General features: G+C 38.7%; 1 protein-coding gene across 5 annotated transcripts in view; it reads left to right on the top strand.

The window, feature by feature from the left end:
- The window catches only part of LOC136864912 (SAP30-binding protein), a 29,580-nt gene extending 14,165 nt beyond the window's left edge, over window positions 1–15,415 (top strand). For all 5 annotated transcript variants that reach the window (XM_067142326.2, XM_067142322.2, XM_067142323.2 and 2 more), the window contains one exon: window positions 12,495–15,415. In XM_067142326.2, the coding sequence (XP_066998427.1) occupies window positions 12,586–13,434 (849 nt within the window). In that variant the 5' untranslated portion in view covers window positions 12,495–12,585 and the 3' untranslated portion in view covers window positions 13,435–15,415. The remainder of the gene's footprint in view (window positions 1–12,494) is intronic.
- Window positions 15,416–15,560: the final 145 nt, after the last annotated feature.

The following is a 15,560-nucleotide window of genomic DNA, read 5'->3' as shown; positions in this document are numbered from 1 at the left end:
TAACTCATTCTTGGTTGCTTGCGTTTTGCACCAGTGCGCATATCTGGGCTCATCAGTTTTTAACTAGTCTCTCATAGTGCAGTGACACTGCCTGTGGCTCCAAGTAGCCTATGCAGTGGCCGCTACTGTATGCACTAGCCCTGCGTCTTGGTAGTGTGCTAGTTACCAACTGATGAGCCCAAATTGGCACACTGGGGCAAAAAAAATGAAGAAAGAACCTGGCAGCATTTTAGTTCTAAAATTTATCATCAGTTACTAAGACTACGCATTAACACACAGGATTACCGAGCTCACAACTTACACTCATGACGCACAATTACACAGTACGCGCGCTCTCCTATTCTCACTGTTCATTTACACTAATACACAAAGACTGCAATCACTCACACTACAGACTCCGTCAGTCATACAGTCCTCTCGTTGCCACTGTCAGCCCACAGTTCGTAGCCCGTGCACAAAAGTCTTTCCACTCAGGATGATGTTCGCTCTCCACACTCCGATAGAACTCGGTTCATTGCCCCATGCGGACATTCCAGTATTCCCTTCCACAGCTGTTCCAGAACACTTGCAATGCTCTGCTCCAGCAGCTAGCCTCAAGGGACAAAACTCACAGTGACAGGTGTCAGAATGGGTCTACAGTTTGACAGAAGAACACTCCACAGACTGCCCCACTCAACTCGAGGGTGTCGCTCACTCTTGGCTACCAGTTGGCAACTCCACGAGCTGACGGAGCTCATCCTTACACACTGACTGAACTGCCCGACTGGCAAGTCAGTCCTGTCTTATATACCTGCGGCTGGCCCTTCGAGATACATTGGCCTCTCGAAGCTCGTCAAAGCCTCCAGATGTGGAAGGCTGTCGGCCTACAGGACTCATAGTTTCTACGCACCCCGAGGCGCCTCAGCGGCCTAGTGGCCAATGACTGGACTTGCAGTGGTGCCTGATGGATAGGCGCCATCACAACCCCACGAGGCTCAGGCCCGGTGAAGTCACACATCCTAACGTAAACCTTCCTATACAAGTAATTTTGTACTGTAGTCTAAGTGTGCTTTTTAATATTTATCTTCTGTGCTGTTTTCATCTTATGTGCTTCACAACACATAATCGTCCTACCATTTGCTCTATTACTGTGATGAACCCGTTAGCCAGTAAAAATGCCAACCAAGAATCATAGGCAGAATACAGCTGAAGTAGCAGAAGTATGAGTGCAGTGGTAGCATACCAAACTATTAGCTAACGGGCCGTGAATTCCAGCCGGAACAAACGTAAACCCGTTTGAAGTTGAACCCAGTACCTAACATAAACACACTAACTACTGTATACAGGCAACTGCTCTAAAAAAAATACTAAATAACGAAGGGATAAATGGAAAGACAGTGTGTTTATTGAATTAAAATGAAACTAAAAATAACTAACAAGGTCTCAGATAAAAGGGTAAAGGAATCAAATGAAAATACTCGCATTGTAAATAATTTTACTCATTCTGATTGAAATGGTAGTTTATTGGAAGGCACCTAAATTCAATTTGTAATTATCTGTGTTATTGGTCCTATTGAAAAGTACTACATAAGAAAAGTTATAGAGAATAAAATTTCCGATCATTTATGACTTATTCAGTTTTACCATGCCGACTAAGATAAGATTGGTGGTGGTGGTGGTGGTGGCGATTGTTGTAAGAGGAAGTTCAGCTAGGCAACCATCCTCTTTATAACACTAATCATAGAGAAAAAAATGGAAGGGGTCCAACACTTCGAAGAATGAAAGTATTGGTCTAAGAAAGACAAGGACCACGAAGGGCGTGAAAATGAAAGATTCCCTAGGCTTCCATACGTAATACTGTTGGGGTCAGAAGAGGACAAGTGTTGTCCAGAGGAGGTCGGATGGAATAGATGAAAGTGAGGAGCCTGATATAAGTGAAAACAATGCAAGGACTCAGGGCCTCCTGGTCACCAACCCACCCATCCAAGTTCAGATCCCTTGGGACCACATTTAGTCACCTCTTACGAGAGGCAGGGGATACCGTGGGTGTTATTCTACCGCCCACCACCAACAGGGGGCAACTGTAATAATATAATTCATGAATTTAGAGAGAATAATAATTTGATTGGCTGTACGTCCCACTAACTACTTTTTTACTGTTTTTGGAGACGCTGAGGTGCCGGAATTTAGTCCCACAGGAGGTCTTTTACATGCCAGTAAATCTACCGACACAAGGCTGACGTGTTTGAGCACCTTCAAATATCACCAGACTGAGCCAGCATTGAACCTGCCAAGTTGGGGTCAGAAGGCCAGCGCCTCAACCATCTGAGCCACTCAGCCTGGCAAATTTAGATAAATTTAGACTTTTGCTGCTTAGCCTATATCAACACCAAGCATTGCTAACATGGAAGTATTGTTCAATCATGTTAACTGGCGATAGATTTTGCCATGATTGTCTTAAGGTGTAAAAACTCATGGTCGTCGGTCCATATCGACAAGGAAAATTGTGAAGATGATTATAAAAATGAGAAAAAGTCGTAAAGGAACGATTGGTTGAAAAATAAAAGAGGGAGTCATGAAAGAAAGGAGGACTCGCTTTACATTAAATGCCCTAATATCACAGAGTAGGAAGAAAACTAAATATGAAGGATTCCAATATAGAAAACTCATAAAATTGTTCAGCAGTAACATTAGAGCATGACTAAGTAGTATTGTAGTGTAGTCGTCTATTAATTATCTTATTGTAGTAAGATCATTGAGTACTATCCCAGACAATATATCCCTCCATTCATTTATTTTTTGCAAATAAGTTATCTTATTTTTAATTTCATTTTTTTCCCATAAAGAATGGGTAAGGAGCGCACATGTACGAACTGTGGGTGTGACGAGGCATTGAGGGGTATGAGGGAGGAGTTGGAAAGTTTGAGGGAGATAATTAGGATTCTCACAGAAGACAGGAAGGAAGATAGGACTCCCTCAAACAATGTACAGGTTACAGTAGGTGTACAAGAGGGAGGGGAAGGAAAGGGGGGAGTTGTAGAAGACAGGTGGTCTAATGTTCTAAGGGGAAGGAGATTGCAGGCTAAGGGCTCTATTCAGGATCAGAATTCAGGACAGGTGTCTGTGAGAAATCGGTACGAGTCAGTCCAGGTAGAACAACAGAGGGAAGATGAGGAACAGGGAACTGTTGCTGAGATGCGTGGAAGTAGGAGGAAGGGAAAAGGTAGGAAAGGGAAATGTAGAGTAGAGGATAGGAAAAGACAGGTGGAACAGGGTCATGGGAAGGAGAAAAGGGAGGGGGAAGTAGCTTCTGCAGCTATCGGGAATTATAGGGCTGACCAGGAGGGGAGGGGATCAGATGAGGTGGGGAGGGTTGAGGCTCTGGTCATGGGGGATTCCATCGTTAGACACATGGGGAAAGTGTGTGGAGGAAAGGGAACCAGGGTAGAATGTTATCCAGGAATTAGGTTGAGGCAGATGTTGAGGAAAATAGAAGAGAGGGAGGAGGGGAAGGAGAAGGTGCTGGTGTTTCACGTTGGTACCAACAACGTAAGGCAAGCTGATATAAGTACCAACATAGTTGGAGATGTGTGGGATCTGGTAAATGCAGCACGGGTGAAGTTTAAGAAAGCGGAGATTGTTATTAGTGGAATACTGTGTAGGGGGGATACTGACTGGAGGGTGATGAGACTATGGAGTGGGTATGTGTGAAACTACGAGTGAAATTTCTAGATCCTAATGGGTGGGTAGGAGATAGGGATCTGCGCTCAGATGGCCTTCATTTAAACCGCAGTGGTACGTATAAGTTAGGAAATGTGTTTGGAAAGGTAATAGGGAGGTATATTCAGGGAAACGGGGTGGCCTAGGGAGCGGTGATAAGGGAACAGGGAACTGGAAATCAAGTAGGGAAGACATAAAATTGTTAGTGTTTGAACTGTAGAAGTATTGTAAAGAAAGGAATAGAATTAAATAATTTAATAGATTATATATTTACCAGATATTGTAATAGGAGTTGAATCATGGCTGAGAAATGATATAATGGATGCAGAAATGTTCTCACGGCACTGGAGTGTGTATCGTAGAGATAGGATAGGAATGGTGGGAGGGGGAGTGTTCATTCTCGTGAAAGAAGAATTTGTAAGCTACGAAAATGTTAAAGATGAGACACATGAAATTCTAGGTGTAAGGCTCATTTCTAAAGATAATAGGCAACTTGATATATTTGGAGTGTACTGATCGGGAAGGGTAGCACTGACGGGGATTCGGAATTATTTGGTAGGATAGTCAGCTATGTGGAAAACAACATGGAAAGAAATGTGATTGTAGCAGGAGATCTAAATTTGCCAGGTGTCAATTGGGAAGGAAATGCGAACGACAGGAAGCATGACCAACAAATGGCAAATAAGTTAATATGGTAAGGACAGCTGATTCAGAAAGTGATGGAACCAACCAGAGGGAAAAATATCCTGGATGTCGTGCTGATAAAACCAGATGAGCTCTGTAGGGAAACTGAAGTAATAGATGGTATTAGTGATCATGAAGCTGTTTTTGTGATAGAAAGGAAGGTCTTAAAAGTAGGACTATTAGGCAGTACCATATGGCTGATAAAGCAGGCATGAGGCAGTTTCTAAAAAGTAATTATGATCGGTGGAAAACGGTTAATAAAAATGTAAACAGACTCTGGGATGGGTTTAAAGAAATTGTTGAGGAATGCGAAAACAGGTTTGTACCTTTAAGGGTGGTAAGGAATGGTAAAGACCCACCTTATTATAATAGAGAAATAGAGAGACTAAGAAGGAGGTGCAGACTGGAAAGAAATGGAGTTAGAAATGGCTGTGGAAGTAAGGAGAAATTGAAGGAACTTACTAAAAAATAGAATCTAGCAAAGAAGGCAGCTAAGGATAACATGATGGCAAGCATAATTGGCAGTCATACAAATTTTAGTGAAAAATGGAAGGGTATGCATAGGTATTTTAAGGCAGAAACAGGTTCCATTAAGGACATTCCAGGAACAATTAATGAACAAGGGGAGTATGTTTATGAGGATCTTCAAAAGGCAGAAGTATTCAGTCAGCAGTATGTAAAGATTGTTGGTTACAAGGATAATGTCGAGATAGAGGAGGAGACTAAGGCCAAAGAAGTAATATTATTTACATATGATAAAAATGATATTTACAATAAGATACAAAAGTTGAAAACTAGAAAAGTGGCTGGAATTGATCAGATTTCTGAAGATATACTAAAGACAATGAGTTTGGATATAGTACCATTTCTGAAGTACTTATTTGATTATTGTCTGGTCGGAGGAGCTATACCAGATGAATGGAGGGTTGCTATTGTAGCCCCTGTGTATAAAGGAAAGGGTGATAGACATAAAGCTGAAAATTACAGGCCAGTAAGTTTGACATGCATTGTATGTAAGCTTTGGGAAGACATTCTTTCTGATTATATTAAGACATGTTTGTGAAATTAATAAGTGGTTCGATAGAAGGCAGTTCGGTTTTAGGAAAGGGTATTCCACTGAAGCTCGACTTGTAGGATTCCAGCAAGATATAGCAGATATCTTTGATTCAGGGGGTCAAATGGACTGTATCACGATTGACCTGTCTAAAGCATTTGATCGGGTGGATCATGGGAGACTAGTGGCAAAAATGAGTGCAATTGGACTAGACAAAAGAGTGACTGAATGGGTTGCTATATTTCTAGAAAGTAGATATCAGAGAATTAGAGTAGGTGAAGCTTTATCTCACCCTGTAATAATTAAGAGGGGAATTCCTCAAGGCAGTATTATTTTACCTTTATGTTTTCTTATATATATAAATGATATGAGTAAAGGAGTGGAATCGGAGGTAAGGTTTTTTGCAGATGATGTTATTCTCTATGGAGTGATAAATAAGTTACAAGATTGTGAGCAACTGCAACGTGACCTCGAAAATGTTGTGAGATGGACAGCAGTCAAGGGTATGTTGATAAACGGGGTTAAAAGTCAGGTTGTGAGTTTCACAAATAGGAAAAGTCCTCTCAGTTATAATTACAGCGTTGATGGGGTGAAAGTTCCTTTTGGGGATCGTTGTAAGTATCTAGGTGTTAATATAAGGAAAGATGTTCATTGGGGTAATCACATAAATGGGATTGTAAATAAAGGGTACAGATCTCTGCACATGGTCATGAGGGTGTTTAAGGGTTGTAGTAAGAATGTAAAGGAGAGGGCATATAAGTCTCTGGTAAGACCCCAACTAGAGTATGGTTCCAGTATATGGGACCCTCACCAGGATTGCCTGATTCAAGAACTGGAAAAAATCCAAAGAAAAGCAGCTCGATTTGTTCTGGGTGATTTCCGACAAGAGAGTAGCGTTACAAAAATGTTGCAAAGTTTGGGTTGGGAAGAATTGAGAGAAAGAAGAAAAGCTGCTCGACTAAGTGGTATGTTCCGAGCTGTCAGCGCAGAGATGGCGTGGAATGACATTAGTATACGAATAAGTTTGAGTGGCGTTTATAAAAGTAGGAAAGATCACAATATGAAGATAAAGTTGGAATTCAAGAGGGCAAACTGGGGAAAATATTAATTTATAGGAAGGGGAGTTAGGGATTGGAATAACTTACCAAGAGAGACGTTCAATAAATTTCCAATTTCTTTGAAATCATTTAGGAAAAGGCTAGGAAATTAACAGATAGGGAATCTGCCACCTGGGCGACTGCCCTAAATGCAGATCAATATTTATTTATTTATTTATTTATTGATTGATTGATTGATTGATTGATTGATTGATTGATTGATTGATTGATTGATTGATATTGATATTACATTGACCATTGTTTGTGATGTGTTTTGTGGCTTTTGCTGCCATTCGTCTCGAACAGGTATAACAGCCTGCTTGAATATTGGCAGGAAGTAGCTGGGGAGTTAGTTATATAATTCATTTTTTTAGCATGTATTCCTCTGGTTCATAAATGTTCTCATACTACTAGTACATAACTCACTGGTTCATCATAGTATTCCAGCTATTTGATCCCTAATCTGAGGCACAGATTGGAATTAGCAGTGTGCACACTTAATGGAATAAAGGCAGAGGAGTGTTTGCGGCTGTCTGCAGCCTGGTCATTCCAGCTCTGGAACTTTGGACTGTTAGATCGACAGCGTTGTACAGTTTGTTAAAAGTGAGGAAATGTGCGGTTTTTCATTTGATCAAGTATTTCATATAATTGCAAACTATGAATCTCATGTTAAATCCGTATTGACGGTTGGACTTCTTACAAAATTGTACAAAACTGTTTTAATCCTCCTAGTCAATACTATGTATTTTGACGTCCAATTAAGACGAAACTTCACATATAGACATGTTTCGACCTGGCATTGGGTCATCCTCAGTAAGACATGTATAATGAATTAAAAACGTAGGAACACACAAAATGAAATGTTAGTTAAAAAGTTCTGTACAATTTTGCAAGATATTTCATTGGATAGCATTGCTTTTTATCGCGTTATTCCTACTGTTGTCACTGTAATAACCTGTGTTGACTTCAGTTGGGAAAACCACAAATATAGTCTGTCTGAGGATGTAAAAAGGCAGTTGGTGAGTGAGTGTCTGCTATTATAATGAAAACTGCCTAACTCGATTTTGACTGGCATTAGGTAAGTGGTCCTATGTCTTAATGTAAACTCCCAAACTTGACTGTGACTGACAGTAGGCAAGAGAAAAGACATATGGCGACTTCTCCATTGCGTTTCTGGGGTAACATTAAGATCTATGTAATTTAATACAGTCTTACTCACGACGTGTATGCTGCTAAACCTAGAATTCTGTACACAGTGCAGAATTCCGTAGCGAAGTTCGTGTACATCAGCTACTTATTCACTCATTTTAATTACTGGTATGAGCATACAGATGTGTCCTACACGTGCCATCTTTGCATGACAGTAATAATCAAAATAACAGAAAGCAGACAGGCTGTGGTAAGATGTAAGCAGTTAGTGGGATTCTTATATTGGATTGGGACTTCAAAAATGTTGGAAAGTGTAGGAAAAAATAAGAATGCAAAGTATGCGTGTTCATTTTTAGCCACTGTGGCAGTACAGGTTCTAGAATTTGTTGCATCTTACTGTCTTGAAAATTGTTGGGTAAGGAAATAGTTCTAGTTGCACTATAAGTTGCTAAGTTTGACAAATCTATATATATAAAAGAACTTGTCCTGACTGACTGACTGACTCATCATTGCAGAGCCAAAACTACTGGACATAATGAAATGAAATTTTGGGGATACATACATATTAAGATATAGGTGCTCACTAAGAGAGGATTTTTGGATATTCCATTGCTAAGGGGGTGTAAAGGGGGGGTGAAATTTTAAAATGATTGTATCTATATCTCAAACTTTGAAAGTTTACAGATGTAAAAATTGGTATTTAGAATCTTCATTAAAAATAAGGAAACACGTATTTTTTTTTGTTTTCAGAAAATCCCAATAGGAGGGGTGAAAAAGGGTGATAAAGGGGTTGAATGCCTTTAATTAGGATACCAGTACTTAAATCTCAGAAACTGAACATATTACAGAGCTGAAAATTTGTACTTTTGATCTCTTTTAAAAAATAAAGAAACACGTATTTTTTATTTTTGGAAAATCCAATTGATGGGAGGGTGAAAAGGGGGGTGAATTTTTAAAATGAGTGTATCTATATCTCAAAACTTTGAAAGTTTACAGATGTAAAAATTGGTATTTAGAATCTTCATTAAAAATAAAGAAACGCATATTTTTCGGTTTTCGGAAAATCCCATTAGGAGGGGGGAAAACGGGTTAAATGCCTTTCAAGAGGATACTTATATCTCAGAAATCTTAGATATTACAGACCTGAAAATTGATGTTTGGGATCTCCTTTAAAAATAAAGAAACACGTATTTTTTGTTTTTGGAAAATCCAATTAATGGGGGGGTGAAAAGGGGGTGAATTTTTAAAATGAGTGTATCTATATCTCAAAACTTTTAAAGATTATAGATGAAAAAATTGGTATTTAGAATCTCCCTCAGAAATAAAGATACACGTACTTTTTTGTTTTTGGAAAATCCTTATACTGTAAAAAGGGTGAAAAATGGGTTGAATGCCTTTAATGAGGCTACTTTTATTTCAGAACCTGAAGATATTACAGACCTGAAAATTGGTATTTGGGGTCTACTTAAAAATAAAGAAACATGTATTTTTTCGTTTTTGGAAAATACATAATGGGGGGTGAAAAGGGGGTGAATTTTTAAAATGAGTGTATCTACATTAAAACTTGAAAAGTTTACAGATGTAAAAATTGGTATTCAAAACCTCCTTTAAAAATAAGGAAACATGTATTTTTTGTTTTTGGAAAATCCCATTAGGAGGGGTGTAAAAGGGTAAATAATGGGTTGAATGCCATTAATGAGGATACATATATCTCAGAAACTGAAGATATTACAGAACTGAACATTTGTAAATGGGATCTCCTTTAAAAATAAAGTGACATGTATTTTTTTTGTTTTTGGAAAATTCAATTACTGGCGGTTAAACAGGAGTGACAAATTGGGGTGAAATTTTTGAAAGACTGTATCTACATAATACCTGAGAAACGTAAAATGTTACAGACGTAAAAAGTGGTGTTTGGAATCTCTTGTAAAGAAACATAAGTGATTTGTTTCTGGAAACTCCTTTTAAGGGGCACTAAAAACGGGGTGAAATTTTAAAATGAGAATTTCTACAGTATATCTCAAAAACTTAACATGTTACAGAAGTGAAAAATGGTACTTTTTATCTCTATTAAAAGTCAAGAAACGTGTAGGCCTATTTTTAGTTTTCCGAAATACCACTTGGAGGGGGGGGGTAAAGTGACTGAAAATGGTGTTGAATTATTTTAATTAAGCTATTGATATCTCAAAAATGAAGATGTTACAGACGTGAAATTTGATATTTGGATTCTGCTTTAAAGTAAAGAAACACGTATTGTCAAAAAATCCAATGAAGGGGGAAGGTGGGGAGGTGAAAAAATTGAAAAATTAATTGACTTGATTGTATGAGAATACTTTCGTCTAATAAAAACTAAAATTGTTACAGACGTGAAAATTGGTATTTGGATCTCCTTTAGAAACAAAGAAAAACATGTTTTTTTGGGAGGGGAATCATCTCGGGGGGCGGGATTGAAAAGGTGTTGAATTCCTTTCATGAGGTCACACAAATCAAAAACTGAGGAAGTTAGAGTCGTGATAATTGGTATTTAGAAGATCCTTTACTATTAAAGGAACAGGGTTTTTGCCGGAAAATTCAATTGGGGGGAGGGGGAGGAGTGTGAAAGGAAGTGAAAAAAGTGAATTATTTTTATGGGGATACTTATATCTCAAAACTGAAGGTAATAGACCTGAACATTGGTGTTTGGAATCTCCTTTAAACATAAACATGCCTTTCTGTTATTTTTTGTGGGGGGGAAGTAAATAAACTTAACGGCGGTGGGGTGTAAAAGGAGGTGAGACCAATTGATGTTACTGTTCATAATGTATTTATAAGGAGCCTCCGTTGCTCAGGCGGCAGCGCGCCGGCCTCTCACAGCTGGGTTCCGTGGTTCGAATCCCGGTTTCTCCATGTGACATTCGTGCTGGACAAAACAAAGGCGGGACAGGTTTTCTTCGGATACTCTGGTTTTCCCTGTCATCATTCATTCCAGCAACACTGTCCAATATCATTTCATTTCATTTGTCACTCATTATCCATTGCCCCAGAGGAGTGCGACAGGCTTCAGCAGCCGGCACAATTCCTATTTCCGCTGCCAGATGGTGGCTTTATTCATTCCATTCCTGACCCTGTCGAATGACTGGAAACAGACTGTAGATTTCCGATGTACTTATTCTGATCATAAACCGATCCTTTTTTATCTTTCCTGGGTTTGTTTTCAAGAGCCATCTTTTTCTTTGGAGAACGTTCTTAGATTACAGTACATTCTCCTGGCATATAAATAAAAATTTAAACACCTTTGAAATAAACAATAGGAATGAGATTGACCGTCCAATTGTTCACCTCTATAATAAGGTCAACAATGCACGGAATATGTCATTCGTATCACCAGAAATCCCGCACACTTGGCTATGCGCGACAATGGTGCTGGTCACATTGTTAACTATGACAGTGGCAGCAGATGTAATTTACCGCCAAGTAGCGGTCTTGCGTCTTGCTATGGGGTCCAGAACATCTATTATAATAATAATAATAATGTTCTGGACCGTCGTCAAATGTGCAGACCGCGCTGGAAACGGGTCCTGGACGGGTAATGACTAAGAATGCAGTCCAGCCGCGGGTTCAGTACCACCAAGGCACCCAAGAGGACACCACACCGGATCTCCTCAAGGATTTGATCCATATTAAAAATTCTTATAAGAAAAGATGGCAAAGATTTAGGGACCCAACTGACCGGATGGAATACCTGGACCTAGCCCGGGAAGTAGGAGATCGATTGCTGGAAAGAAAGATTGAAAAATGGGAGGAAACTTGCCGTAATCTATTAGAAAACGAGTCAGATCATGAATTTTGGCGGATTCTCTCAGATTACCAGTCAGATCGCGAATTTTGGCAGATTATATATAAAACAATAAGCATTCAATTCTAAATTTCAGTATAATACCATAGCGAAGCACGGGTATCTTGCTAGTCATGTATATAATTTCTAGTTCCACTCTTAAGTTGCTAACTTGATGACATATGATATACTCATAATCAATAAAAGGAACATAAGAAATATTTGAAATATATGTAATTGGTGTGAAATGAGATTCCCTTCAGACAGTCATTGAATACCTTTTTATGTGCTTGGCTCAGGAGGTAGAGCACTGGCTTTTTGAGCCCAAGTTGCCAGGTTTGATTCTGGCTCAGTTCTGTGGTATTTGAAGGTGCTCATATATGTCTGAATCATATCGGTATGTAAAGGAACTTCCACAGGTCAAAAGCCTGGCATGTCTGTGTCTCTGAAAATTGTAAAAAAGTAGTCAGTGGAACACAAACATATCATTATTACCTTTTTATATGTTGTTATGTTTATTGTTTAAGCCAGAGAGGGTTATCTAATATTGTCTGTGTAAATGAATACTATTTTCTTTATTTTATTCTATAGTGTAAAGTCTTCTTAAAAAAGAAGGAACTAAAACAAAACCTTGAAATATAAGAATAAAATTATATGGTTAATATTACAATTTATGTATGAAACTTGAAAGGTTTGCTCTTAATATGAGTCAAAAGTGGCGAGTATTATGTGTAAGGCTTTTAAGTAAATTTGTCACATAACAATGTCCTCCACCACAATAACACACAGTTACCTACACATGGCAGATGCCGCCCACCCTCATCGGAGGGTCTGCCTTACAAGGGCTGCACTCGGCTAGAAATAGCCACACGAAATTAATTAAAAGTAAATTTGTCCATTTTTATGTTAATTACTCTTGTAATATTGTGTCAATATGTTTGACTTGCTGTGTAGGTACCTAGTAACATGTTAACCTTCCTTCCTATTTTTGTTGCAGACCGTGACTTAATTGGGATGCAGGAATCTGGTTCCAGTTGATCAAACAGGAGAACTGAAATTCTGCTCTGGCATAACTGTTTACGACAGAGATGTCTGGGCAAAGTTTGGCTCTAGCATCTCTCACTGCAACATATACGGATTCAGAAGCAGAAGATGAGGGTGGTGAAGATGAATCTGAGAAATCTCCCAATGATGATGATAGTGTGAATTCTCATAACTCTAGTGCTGCTACGCCACCTATAAATAGAGCTAATCTTCGTGCTCGCTTAGTTTCTTACCATGATGATACTTTGGTGTCTGATGATGAAGGAGTACCTGCCGAGGTCGCAGAGCGGAGAAAATCATCTGGAACGGAACCTGAGGTGGAACCGCCAGATGGTGTACGTCTTTTTCCTGAACCTGCTGGTCGCTGTTCCAATGAACTTCAGGAGAAAATAAATCGCTTGTATGAGAAGATGCAAAATAGTGGGTTAGATATGAATCATGTTATACAGCAACGTAAGGACTTCCGAAATCCTAGCATTTATGAAAAGCTTATTCAGTTTTGTAGTATTAATGAATTAGGAACAAATTATCCAGCTCATGCATATGATCCACTTCGCTGGGGGAAAGAGTCTTACTATGAAGAACTTGCTAAGGTACAAAAGGCTGAAATGGATCGACATGAGAAAGAACGTAAAGATAAGACAAAGGTTGAGTTTGTTTCAGGAACTGCTAAAAGGCCAGGAAGTGGTTCAGGCACAGAAGATGATGCCAAGCGGCGCAAGTCAAAGTGGGACCAAGTCGGGACCATGGGGGGCAGTAATATAGTGGCTGGAGCCCAAGCAAACATTCTTAAACCTGCAGGGTTTGTTCAGCAACCTTCATTAACGACCAGTGTTACGGGCACTAAAGGAACAGTGATATCAGCTTTCGGGTCTCTTCCTAAGAAAAAGTGACAGACTTGATGAATTGATGTATATATTTAATAGCAAAGAAATTGGTGCTGTGGTCGTTGTTGACGCAGTGTCAGTGTGAACAAATGCTCAGGATATGAGTTTACAGTACCTGACCAAACTATTTTAGTCATCTTTATGATTTTATGTAGAGTTTGTTTAGCATGGAGTATTTCATTTTTTTCTTCTTTTTTTTTTTTTCTGTGCTAATTTACCGCCAGTGTCAAGTGAATATAAATGTTAATATTTTTTAACAAGTAATAGGTTAAAAACATTCAAGCTCTTTAGGCCTAAAGAGCTTGAATGAATTCAACATGCAGTCGAAATGAAATAATGGTTTCCTTCTGGAAACTTAATTTTTGAAGTAATAGGTTGTTTATTATAAATGCTACTATACTTTTGCTATGCCAAGAAGACAGAACATTCAAATCCTGGTCATTCAAAGGGTGTTACCTCGTGGTAGAACTTCATCCAATGACATTGCTAACAGCAGTCTTGACTGTCTAACACCCTGGTTGGAACTGGTTGTGGACAAAATTAAGATATTCTTCAAAACCTCTCATTTCATCCTTTTTTTCATGGTCTTGTTTTTATTTAGAACATGGCCGTTTACTTCCTGGGCTTCCTAGTCCTTTCTTGCTTCATTTCAAGTTCGAGGGCACATACTGAAATAACAAAATAATTAACTACTTTCAAATTTTATACAGGATGAGAACGTATTTTTATTTTTGGGGATAAGGTATCTAGTAGAATGGCTTGTCAGTGGTTCTTATCTAGACGTGATCATCAAACAAAGGGACAATACTGGTAATACAAGACATAGAGGAAGTGCGATTTACTGTGGCAAAGGGAAGACAAGCAATAACCTTATATTTTTTCATGTTTTAAAATTTGTATCTGTCAGTCAGAGAGGAAGAAGAGTTTTGTTTGTGTCTTTAGTGTCTTTGCTTTAGTAAGTCGCTCTACCTCATGTTCAGAAGCAGATTTAATCCCAGCTGATGTCTGTGAAGCTCTTAGAGTTGTAGTGAGGTGATTATTGTTTTAATACACAAATTTATTAGCCCCTTACGACATATTTTTAAGGGAGAAGAGTTCTGGCTCCTTGAGAAATTAATATATTGGATAAAGAAAGGGAAGGGTCACAAAATGTAGGCAAATGAGACTCCTTAAGCCCACTAGAAGTGATTATCAAACAAAGGGAGAATACAGACAGTAAATCAAGCTGGGTAATAAAAGATAGAGGAAGTGCAACTTACTGTGGCAAAGGGAAGACAAGCAGTAACCTCGTACATATATTTTTTAAATTTGGATCTATTAGTCAGAGAGGAAGGAGAGTTCTGTTAGAGGTGAGGCCATGAACTACTGTGTGAGTCTTTAACATCCTTGCATTGGTAAGTCACCCTACCTCATATTCAGAAACAGGTTTATTCCCAGCTGATGTCTTTGAAGCCTTTAGTGGTGTAGTGGAGGTGAGAGGTGATTATTGTTTTAATAGACAAATTTATGAGTACCTCATGACATATTTTCAAGGGAGAAGAGCTCTGACCCCTTGAGAAATTAATGTATTGGATAAAGAAAGGGAAATATCAAATGAGACTCCATAAGCCTGGAATACTTAAAAGCATTGTGTTCATAAAAAGAGCAAGTGTTAGCCAGAGGAATTCAGACTGTAGTCTTGGGCACTGCAACAGCCATGCATACCTTACAAGGTGTGAGCCTCTTAGGAGTGAGAGAAGTCTTCAGAGTTTTCAACAAGTATAATGTGTTCAGAGAACATAAGAATCCGATGATGAAAACCTTTCCTCCTCCCATTTTCATCAGTGACTCCAGTCCTGATCAGTACCAAGTAATTGGTATCAGACAACGTATACAGTAAATGCTTATATTTACTTATTGTTTGTGTAATATTTGAGTCACAGTGTGTGAACTACTATATGTACTCTGTTAAATTTGTTTAGATTATTAAATATTCTTGTCAAAGGAATTCTCATTACATTTATTTTTTCTCCAGGTCTTCATACTTTCTCTAATAAAACTTTGGGTAGGCCTATTGTAGGGATGGTATGCGAATGGAGTTGCATAGAGTTGAGACTGCTGTCTCATGAACCAACACACTTGACTCCAGTGTT

Source organism: Anabrus simplex, chromosome 2 (assembly GCF_040414725.1).
Source record: "Anabrus simplex isolate iqAnaSimp1 chromosome 2, ASM4041472v1, whole genome shotgun sequence".
NCBI lineage: Eukaryota > Metazoa > Arthropoda > Insecta > Orthoptera > Tettigoniidae > Anabrus > Anabrus simplex.
This window is presented reverse-complemented; position numbering and strand designations above follow the sequence as displayed.